General features: G+C 30.1%; 1 protein-coding gene across 6 annotated transcripts in view; it reads right to left on the bottom strand.

Moving 5' to 3' along the window:
• Window positions 1-12,092, bottom strand: part of LOC106458896 (nuclear factor of activated T-cells 5-like) — a 78,765-nt gene that overhangs the window by 31,229 nt on the left and 35,444 nt on the right. For all 6 annotated transcript variants that reach the window (XM_022385261.1, XM_022385259.1, XM_022385260.1 and 3 more), the window contains exons 4-7: window positions 10,146-10,500; window positions 2,093-2,283; window positions 1,300-1,484; window positions 942-1,073 (exon numbers count right to left, since the gene is read on the bottom strand). In XM_022385261.1, the coding sequence (XP_022240969.1) occupies window positions 942-1,073; window positions 1,300-1,484; window positions 2,093-2,283; window positions 10,146-10,500 (863 nt within the window). The remainder of the gene's footprint in view (window positions 1-941; window positions 1,074-1,299; window positions 1,485-2,092; window positions 2,284-10,145; window positions 10,501-12,092) is intronic.

Below are 12,092 nucleotides of genomic sequence, written 5' to 3'. Positions count from 1 at the left end.
CAATAATAATAAAGTTATTTAATTATAGTATTTTGGCACTTGTGTATAAAGTTGAAATCATAAATAATATTCAACGTTAAACTGGTACACAATTACAAACATTTTATTCAGGCCTATTTATGGCCTTCAAAAAGTTGACGACACTACATGTTTCGACGTTACAATGTCATCCTTTTTCAAGGCCATAGACAGGCCTAAATGAAATGTTTTTAATTGTGTACCAGTTTAACGTTGAATATTATTTATGATTTTGCTAAAAAAGTTGTTTAAATTTTGAACATAATTTTTTATAAATTACAACATGCATACTTTGATCTGCCCATGGCGAGTGTTAATACATATATAAATACCGACTTGACAAAATAGTAAATTTAGGGTTTCTAAACTGATCAACAAAAAACAATTAAGAATATTTCAAAACCTTTCAAAAGCTGACAGTCAGGAAACTAGGACTAAAGGTATAATGTTAAACACTTTTTTGGTTAGCACCCAGTCTGATACAAATTTCAAATGGGCTGATACCATGAAAAATGCTAACAGTGGACAGTACAACTAGCTAGACACCAGATAAGATCACCTGCATAATACAAAAAATATTATTCCATTAATACCTTGTCATTTTGCTTAATCTTTATTGTTTTTAAAATACATGTTAACTGAGAAACAGTGCTTTACAAACTGACATTACATAATTACCCAACACCACTTATGCAACTTTCAAGCCTAGTTAGCAGTACATTTATAAATACTGAACAGAGATTTACATGTATTTACGATAATGTCTCGTGAACAAAGGTATTAAACAAACCAAACGATTTTTAGTTTTTTCAGTAACTATTATGACAGCCAAATTTCTTAAACTAAACCCCAAATTTACACATTTCAAATGATTTAAAAACTCTGGTATATGATGACTATTTAAAAAAAAATTTTCTCTGTACCTTCAACTTCACGAAACAGAACTTGTGTGTCTTTAAGAAAATTCTTTCCAATGATAAAAAGCTCCATTTTTCCATCAGTAGGACATTCGGACAAAGACTTTTTGGATACTTCAGGAACACCAGGTGGCTGAGCTGTAAATAAACCATTTAAATTTTATTAATATATTCAGTTGTTTATCTATTTACTAAATATTTTTGCTTTAATATCTTGTAATGAATATGGAAACCACACATCATCTCAATATCCCTACATAAAGTTATCTTTACAGCATTTTTTTAATATTAAACTTAAATATATAATTCATAAAAAAAGTTATTTACTTTTGATAAAATTAAACAGAAAGAAAAAAGTTCTTACTGCACAATATAGGAGCTGATGCCACTTGAAGTATTTCATATGCTCCATTACTTTGGGGAATTCTAACCCGAAACACAATACGACAGCGTGTACTTCTCTTTTTACTGCGATGGCTTCCACCAAGTAGAGCTAAGCGGTGTTCAACATCCACATTCCTTTCTTTAAGAATCCCAACACAATCACAGCTGCAAAAGAAGTTTATAATAATAATATAACAGACCAAGATGAAAGGAGAGAATAGCCTAATTTAAGAGTTAACTCTGTTTAATAAATTTAGAAAGAAATGTAATTACTAATAATTTTGATTTCAAATCAATTCTTAGAACACAAAATTAACAAGTTATTATATAAAATTGTGTTCAAGAAGATAGTAGTTTCAACTGCAAACACTACTTGATCAATATTAGATGAAGATTCCTTATATCAGAATCTTTTGGAAGAAAAATTTAACAATTAATGCATTGTTGAATATTAAAATTATTTATTTTTGCTAATACATTATTAATTTTCTTAGTTTTAATCTTTGTCTTGTTGTACTGAAATCTGGCTCATGAACTACTGATGTTAGAAGAACAAGTGTAAACATTCTCAGAAGACCTAATGATTAATAACATAATCAGTTCCTTTAATCTGCAAGTATGATCACATGCTTCAGATTGCCTACTGCAACTTTATAAACTTTTTTATTTGTTCCATTGTATCCAAACTTCCTATCACTTAGTCCATTATTAACTGGACTGAAAAAAAGAAGGTTGCCAACAGCAATTATTCAATAAACAAAGTATTAACTAACCTAACAGTCATATCTTTATCTGGACTCATCTCAATCTCCAAAACACTTGTGCCTTCAATCTTTCTTTCAGAACAAGGAGTAGAACTTTTACCAAACACTTTGCTGGCCTGATAGAAAAGGTGAGGAAGTGCCTTCCCTTGGTCTGTTCCAATAAAGACTTGCACTGTTACAGGATTGTTGTACCCAAACAGCTTAAAATACAAAAAATTATCTGTGTCATTATATAGTCTGTTAAAATGTATAACATATTTTAAATTTCACTATAACTGAAATGCAATATTTAACATATTATTTTTGGAAGCTAAAACACTTTCAACAGGTCAACCTGTTGACAGTGCTATAATATTTTTGTTATTTTTTAAGGTGATTTACAAACTTTTTAATTTCAGTGTTTTTTCTACTATCTAAAAGACTTGTGAAGTAGTAAATTTTTTATACATATATTCAAAAGTTAGATTAGAAAGCTTTATTGGAGAAACTGATGAGTATCCTGGATGATATGAAACTGGTATATTATGCTTTTATGTGTGTGATTTTATTTCTTTTAAAGCCATTTTTATATTATTTCATATTTATTAATCACTTCCTTCAGCAAAATATATTTGTTTCCTTGTATACAATTTTATGCAAAAAGAGTGAATTGTGAATTTTTTAAAAGTAAAATAAAATCACACTCAAAGATCTTCAAGACAGAGAAAAAAATGGCACTTGATACCAGAAAATGGACTTCTTGCAATAATGGATCAAAGGATAGAATGGAAGATTACCAAACAAAATTGAAAGAACTGCTAACTAATTTCCTGTTGGAAATAAAGAATTCTATAGAAACTAACTAAAGACCAAGAAGAAAATATGTCGTGTTTCCAAGAATATTGTAAATTACAACAGGAAATGCTAGTCAACATAATAAAAACTATGAAAAATAATGCTTATGTATATGAAAGAATGTTGAAGATATCTTTTATGAAAATAGAAAATACCTAAAAGAAAATTTACATCACAGAAAACTAATGTATTAGAGAAAGCTGAGAGAAGAGATATTAACCAGACTTTTAATTGAGGGTTTCAAGAAGAACCACTTCTCACACCACATAAATTTAGACATTATATCAATTCTTCACTGTTGAAGGATAAGCAGAATATTTGCTAATGTCTAGAAGTAGAAACTACCAGAATTGAAATAGAAGCTCTACAATTAAGAGCAGAGGACCAGTTAGTTAAATATATAAAAATGGATTCTTCAGTGACAGAATTTTTAAGACAGTTAACAAAAAATGACCATCTATATGAATTTCTAATAAAGTACTGTAGGAATCTTTGTACTGAAGAAGAAAAAAAAGGAGATTTGGGAGAAAAAAGAAGTTTGGTTTTGTTAACAATTAGATTCAGATAGGCAAGATCCATAAAGAGGAAGAGTGCATAATTTCAAACATGCAGAAAAATCAAAGGATTTTGGAGAAGAAAGAAAAAGAAAAGAAATAAAATCAATAAAAATTTAAGAAGATGGAAAGTTAATACAAGAATAGATACAGAAGAAAAAGACAAACAATGAGAACTTAATGAATAAAAGGAAATATATATATATAATAATCAAAGAGAAGATACAGAAAGAAAAAACATCTATTTTACCCACAGAGGCCTTGAAAGTATTGAATTTGAGTTCAAAATCTTTGTCAGGAAATTAAATTGAACTTTTAATGAGAGGACTTACCTTTACCCTAAATAATAAAACAAATGAATTTTAAATTAAAGAAGCTATACACAAATTTATTAGGAAATTAAGATTAACAGAATTTTTTAAGAATAATGATGAATCCTTGAAACAAACAAAAAGTAATTTTATACCTTCAAAAGGAAGAAATCTAGAACTTGATATAACTTGTAGTCATATAGAAAATGAGTGTTGTAAAAGTCTTCCAGTTAAAGAGAATATCTTAAGAAAAGAAGGAAATGCATTACAAAAAAATTTAAAATATGAATGATGGTTTTCATTCAAAAAAGTGATAAAGATAAGAGAGATAAAGAGTATTATGATAATATGGTTTTAGAATATTTAAAAAATAAAGAAACTTAAAAAGATACAACCTCCATAGATATTCGAAATATGTAATTAAAGTAACAGAATTTAAATATGTATATACTAAGAAAGAAAATTGTTATTTGATGAGTAATAATAAACTGGGATCATTTTATACATTACCCAAAATTCATAAAAGTGAAGAAATTAAGAGAAATTTTAGGAGATAATATTTCTGGAAGACCAATAATAGGTAGAAAAAACAAGGTGATTGTGCCACTGAGCTCCATTATGGAAATAATTTTAAAATTATTTACATATAAAGTACAAAGTTATATAAGAGATGATATTGATTTTATTAATCATTTACCAAAGAAAATTGAAAAAAATAATATTTTAATATCATTAGATATTGTTTCGCTTTATCCAAGTATCAAATATGAATATGGTATAAAAGCTATTGAGAATTACTTAGATAAATACTTTGAAAAAGAAGTGATCGATAAAGGTTTAAACCTTATTTTAAGTAACTGCTATTTTGTTTATAAAAGCAATATACATCAACAAATCTCTGAATATCAATGGGAACAAAAGTAGCTCCAACTTATGCCACTTTAGCAATGGGATATTTTGAAATTCAAATGTTCAATAGTTTATTAAGTTATTTTGAAAGTAATTATATTAATCACTTGAAACAAAATTGGAAAAAGTTTCTAGATGATTGTTTTCTATTATGGAACAGATCCTTTGATTTTGGAATATTTTTTGAAAATTTTAATCAAATTAACCCTAACATAAAGTTTACTTTTGAAATGAGTAATTTAGGTTTATCCTGTTTAGATATATAGATTATAAAAAAGAAGATGGCAAGATTGAAATGGATTTATATTATAAACTTATTAATTCACACCAGTATTTATGTTTTTATATGAACCATCCTATATATACTAAATTAAATATTCCACTTTGCCTAGCTCAAATAATTTTTTCTATTGTTTCTAACCTGGATGTTTAACAACACAGACTGATAGAATTAAAATCTCACCTCCTAATCAAGAGAGGATTTAAACTAGCTAAGATTAAAAAGGAAACTAATAATAATAATAATATAAAGTTATTTCTTTTTATAACACATTACTGTGAAGTTAAAATTAATATTAATGATATAAAAAAACTACAAAAAATTTCAGATAAAACTCTGAAAGCTAAGTTTGAAAATAAATCATATTTTCACAAAGACTATGCTATCTTCAATCAGAGAAATAAAGTGAAGAAATCTTACGAAGGTATTTTGTTATATTTGTGGGAAAGGTTATATTACATACATTAAATATATTACAGGACAACTTGGGAGAAAATATTTTTTTCTAAACTCTAGATTTAGTTGTAATTCACATAATTTTATTTATGTATTATCTTGTATTTGTTGTAAGCTCACACACAAATACACATACACACACATGCATGCATGCACACACGTGTATATATATATATATATATATACACGTGCACATACACACACACACAGATATATATATATATATATATATATGCACACATTTTTTCAAAACATACTTTTAACTTTGATTTAAAGTCATGGATGTGTCTACTGTCCAATTTAGATTATAGATCTTACAATCTTATCTGCCCATAAAAACTTTGTTATTGGTATTGTACAGTTAATACCAAACCCATAAACAGCCATGAATGGTGAATGGTAGGTTAGCTTGGGATATTGCAAGATTAACCACCCAAACACTACTGTTTACTCATATTTCTGCTAATTTAATTGGTACCATAACAATTAGTCACAGACAGTGCATGGTAGGGTGATTAAGGGTGTTGTGGGTTTCAACACCTGTGTTTCAACCCCTTCAGCCACGTGTGGCATAATGTTTAGCTGCAGGGTTCAAGGTATCTTGCAATTGGACAAATTCTGAACTTTCAGCCATTATAGAATGTAAGAATCAATTCTATTATTTGATTCCAAGAGCTGGCTAAATCCCTTATGACAGTAAGTGCTACTGTCGTGCTGCCTTCCCTCTGGTCAGAAGTTCAACATTAGGGATAGTTATACCTAAATCCTAAGGGTTTCTGATCTGGATGTTTAGGCCATGTACATAATAAGTTTCATTTGGATTGAAAATGCCACTCTCAACCCCTTCTTAATTTATGTTACAAGTCGATCAGTTCGTTAGATGTGTTTGGTTGATAATGTTGAAACAGGACATCTTCAAAGCTTTTTGGGTCCTACTGTTTCAGTTATCCATTTTTATAGTTTCCTGCAACTGACTGCCTTTGATGATTAATGTCTTTGTATATCTACTTTATTACAATATATACAAATCCATGAAAGGTTTTTTAATAAATATTGAACATGAAAGTCACACTAATGATTAAGTTATTTATCACTTAATAAGGTGTATACTTTTGAAAGAAAACTTTTTAGGTCTTATCATCTAAATCTTTACTTGTTAGCAGTGATTAGATCAATTAGTGTCAGTAAAGTAACTGATTAATCAAAACACTTGTTAAAATACAAAAACAGATGATGGACTATCTGTGCTCTGCCTAATTTTAACCTTACAATTTTTTTTATTTTAAAATTTAAAGTTTCCTTAGCTTTGTTCATTCAAGTGGGGATGGTTGGTATTAGGCTCAAGATTTGATTCCCATTGCCACCAAACTTGCACACCCTGTCTTTGTTATTACAAAGTTACCAAGGCTGCCATAACCATTAATTTTGAACAGCTAAAAATAAAGAATATAACCATCTAGTAGCACCAGCTACCAATGTTGTTGTTGTTTTTTGTATTGTGTTTTTCTCTTCCTGAACTGCTGACTGGAGAGAAAATAAGTAGTTGCAGATCCACTGCCAACTTTTTTGTTCTTGCACTATGGTTGGACCAACAATGTACTAATCAATTAATCATACCACTAATCAGCCAGATTAATACCTAACATCTATGAGAGAGATTGTTTTACTAAAAGTTTTTTTTGTTTTTTTACGGACTATACAATACATACAATATTGGAATTTCTAATGGGAAAGTGATTTCAAAACTAACATTTCAATTAAACAAAGAAATTAAAGAAAACAAACTACCAAAATATCATGTATTTGTCAAAGGCCAAGTTCTTCAACTATCAATATATGTATGAGATAAGCTTTACTAAATTGACTGTTACATTCTAAACAGCAGAGCATTAAATTCTGTGTGCCATATTTTTTCACTTAAAATTGTTATCGCACTTGAAAAGTTAAAAAATAAATATTTAAAATACACACCTTCTATTTAAGTTATTTGGCAGCAGTGTTATAATTAATTATAAATTAAAGTCTACTGCATTTGCACAATTTATGTAATAAGAAATACAAAAATACCCATCAGTAAAACAATGCATTATAATCTTCATATATAGAAATGTAAGACAAATACATCTAATCTACTATACTGATAGCCAAGTTGATTTTTAGTTCAGCTGTAAGTACACAGCTTGCTCTGACCAGAAGTTAGTATTAATAACTGACTTATCATGATATAAAAGAAATTGTACCTTGTGTACTGATAACTGCTGCATTTCTCTTAAAAAGTATCTGAAAACATCACTTTAGTTAGTTAGTCAGCAGTTACTAATCCTTATGGATATATAATGTTAGTTATCAGGTATTAATGCAATTCCTAGAAATTCTGAATTTGTAAGATTCAAGAAATATGAGTCTACTTTATAAATGAAAAATGTGATATATTTGAGCAGTGTTGTTTCAAGATTCTACAGTTTAATGGACCCCTGTTCATTTTTCTCAAAATACAGGGGAGATAGTGGAAAGTTTTAGGTACACCATATTTTCAAATTGAAAAATTGAATTTAAATTGAACAATTATATTTAGTTGATGAAAGAGGATTGTGTCATCACTGTTTGCTGATTATTTTCAGAAGGAAATGTAAAAACAGTCATGCAATTGGTCATGATCAGTGTGGTTGACACCTCAGTTACTCATCAGGAAGGTGAGGCTTGCTATTGGTATAAACAATTTCTTTTTTGTCTCATTTGGATCTAGTAGAATTCCATGCTAGTGGCTCTCTGATCAGCCAAAAGTGAAATGAATGTAGTAATACTTATTACTTAAAATGTGTATGTCAAAAACTCATTTGGTAAGATACAGAAATACCTGTGGAACTGTCTGTAGATTGTGTCTAGGTTAGTCAAACAGTGTAGTTGATATAATATTGATGTTATACAACTAAAGAAAGAATTCAGGATGCAGACAAATCACATGACATGCAGAAATAGAAATTGAGAGTTTTTATATATTTTCTTTAAATTAACAAATTAAAATGTATAATATTAACTTACAAATTAGAAACTACACTTCGATGTTTATCAATTAATGTCAACAAAAATTAAGTTGTTTAATTAAATTTTGATTGTAATTCTGTGAGACATCGTAAGATGTAAAACAGTCAGTCATGTATCTATAGGGTTAAACTTTTTAAAGCCCAAATTAGATACTATTTAATAAGTTTATCCTAAGTTTCAAGAAATTTGCCCAAGTATTTTCACTATGAGAAGAAAAATGCAAGAGACATCAATGACACTCATCCAAAATAGAAACAATTAAATTGAATATTATTTTATGTTTTTGCATGACTATTTTATTTGAAAAATTAATATATCACTTATTTCTTGCAAAATCCACCCACCCTAAAGAACTTTTGACTAAAAACCCAAATGTTTCACTCCTAAATTGAAAACTAAAATAATAATCTGAATACATTTGTGGCGGTTGTAAAGTGCCAATTTTATTCTCTCTAACTATAAAAGTCCTTCCCCAAGATGTGGGTCATACCTGTGTGCGTGTGTGAATGAATGTGTGCATGTATTATCACGTATATAGGCAGTCTAGAATTGTAGGATACTACACTCAGACTATGGTCTGACTTGAAAGTGCAGGATAAACACAATCTTTTTCTGTGGTTTCTGGTCTTGAGAAAACATTTTTCCTTTGTTCCAACAGTGACTGAAGATAGCTAATACTGAAGTAAAACATCAGAATCTTGTATTTATAAATAGATTATTTCTTATCTTACTCTAGTGTTTTAGTCTTTCCTTTGCTGTCTATATTAATTTTATTCTTCACAAAACAAGTCTCTTAAATATTCTTGTTCCTGTAATAGTTAGTACATATAGGTTAGTTCTAGTTTTACCAGCAACTACCACACAGTTCTGTCTAAAGACATTATTCTAAACTGAGCAATTTGTTTGAAGGTAAGCACAAAGCTAGAAAATGGGCTATCTGTTATCTGCCCACCACAGGTATTAAAACCCAGATTCTAATGTTATAAGCAATGTTCCCTCTAAGCTGCATGACTGCACAACAACCAATCAAGTGCCACACTCTTAACTATTCCAGCTGCACACATCCTCAGTAATGGTGAGGAGTCTCAACACATTGATGGCCTTAATGACCCTAGCAGTCAATAGGCCTAAAGCCCAAATAAACAACTGGTAGCATTGCAAAGCAGTCTAATGATCCAATAGGGTCAATGGTCTAAAAATACTCTCCTCTCCCTTAAAAAAAAAAACTGGTAACATACGTTACCTTGATACTGATGGACATGAAAAAATTCATTCCGCACATGGACTGAAAAAATTAGAGGAAAAATTGGTTGTAAGTCACAGACTTACTGCTGTTCCACTGGATGCTAAATAGAGCCAGCAGGAGAATTTGTTTGTTTATTTAGTGCAAAGCCATATTGGGCTATCTGCTCAGTCCACAGTGGAGAACTGAGCATTGGATTTTAGCATTGGAAATTCATAAACTTACTGCTGTCCCACTGGGGGACAAATGTCTTTGTAGTAAAGCACAAAGTTATACAAATGGGCTATCTCTTCTATATCCACAATGGGTATCAAAACCCATTTTTTTAGGAATATAAGTCCACAAACTTACCACTGAGATATGGGGGGGATAGGTTAGTAAGATAAAATCTGATCTACTATTTATAAATTTTTCCTTGGATTCTTCTTACTTTCACAGCAGGGTATCCTGTTCCTTTTCTGTCTTTCACTGCCCCACGGCTCCCTTCTGTGAGATAACGAGCCCGATGCTGTTGCTCTGGCTGTATTAATATTTTAAGTTCATATATTCCATCTTTGCTACAAGAAGGGTAAGAGCTACAAAGAGTAGGCTTCTCAGGAGGTGAATCTTTCTTCACATTTTTATCCCTCTGATGATTTTTAGAACTTGTACTTGCAGATGGTGCAGCTGTAGGAGAATATGATGGAGGTTTACAAACATCTGAATTATCAGCTACCGGAGTGGACATCACACAAGATTTTGGCTTAATGACTGCATGTTCTGCTTCAGGTACAGATGATACTTCTCTATAATGGAAATCAAGAAATTTAACAGCCATGAAGAACTAACTAAGTAAATGTAAGTTGAAATTTTCATAACTTGGAAAATAGTACTTACAATTTTGTTATTTTTATTGTGTTGAAATCCTATTCTTAATCCTGTTGTAATTAGTTAACACAATTGTTTTTTTTTATTATTTTACTGGACAGTCAATCTGGAAAGTTTAATTCTGCAAGTATAACCACACATCATTTAACCAAATATTGGACCTATTCATGTTAAAATCAAAACAAAAGTTGTTACTATTGTTATGTGTCCATTTTTTTGCTTTACAAACATTTCTAAGTAATATACCTAATTTATTAAACAATCAATCATCAAACGTTACAGAAAAATACAAAATACTATTCAATTGAGAAAAATCTACAACATCTGTGATTCCAATTTACATACGTTTTTGTCATTCTTATTTATTTCGTATATCTTGTAAGTCTCTAATAATATGATTTAAGTAGCTCTTGATGATCTACTGTTATGCATTTTTATTAAATAAACCTAGTGTACTTTCATATACTGAATTACTATCATGATTGAATTAGCCAGCTAAAATTCTCTTTTACTATACAAAGTATGTGTACATGTAACAAAGGTATAGATGATATAGAACAGTGGTATGACAATACAAACTATATCTAAACACCACAGAATTTGAAATTACAAGTGGTGCATTAAAGTACCTGTACTAGAAACTGGTCAACAATGGTGGAATTACTATTTTATGGTACTACATACATGTAGCTGTTTCATCCCTATCCCTGCTAATATAGTAGAAAAATAGCTTAAAATGTATGATAAGATAAACACAAAATTGGTGATTTTTTCAAAAACACTTACATAATAATCAAATCATATATATGTGAAATCCTGTAACAGGGTTACTACATGTTTTTAGAACAAAACCAATTCCAAGACTTTTCCATAACATTTAAACAGTTTTCAATGACTTGCATACCATACATTTTTTACTGATCAGCTAATTATTTTGTACTGTATTATTATACGCTGAGTGGTAACAAGTAAATAGACACCTAATTTTTCATCATTTAACTGATTTATGCTAACTAATTTGTGTTCACAGAGCACTATATAAATGAAAATGGTTCGCACACTAATTATCTTATGCTACAAAATGCCTAGAACTCAAGGTTCTCTCGAATTGTCAGATTTTGTTAGAGGAAGGATAGTTGGTCAAGCAGATGGTGGAATAAGTCAGCGGCAAATTTTGCAGAATTTGGGAATCCCACTTTCGACAGTCAACAGAATCATCGTGCAGTTCAGGAAACACGGCAAGGAAACAACTGAGCAGCGTCCGGGTCGTCCTGGTCCATCGGAGAGGACAAAAAGGGCTGTCAAGAGGAGCATCAAAATGGATCCCAGATTATCGACTGCAGAAGTGGCCAAATTTAGTGGGATTAGCCCGAAATCTGTTCAACGGATTCTCCACAGAATCGTTATGGTTATCGTTGCAGAGCAGCTAGACGGAAGCACTTAGTAAGACCTGCCAACATAGTCAGACGAAAGAAGTGGGCAAGTGATATGATGACCAAGCCTCTGGACT

Source organism: Limulus polyphemus, unplaced genomic scaffold, assembly GCF_000517525.1.
Source record: "Limulus polyphemus unplaced genomic scaffold, Limulus_polyphemus-2.1.2 Scaffold530, whole genome shotgun sequence".
NCBI classification, from domain to species: domain Eukaryota; kingdom Metazoa; phylum Arthropoda; class Merostomata; order Xiphosura; family Limulidae; genus Limulus; species Limulus polyphemus.
Note: the sequence above shows the minus strand (reverse complement) of the source record. Positions and strands in the feature narration are given on the sequence as shown.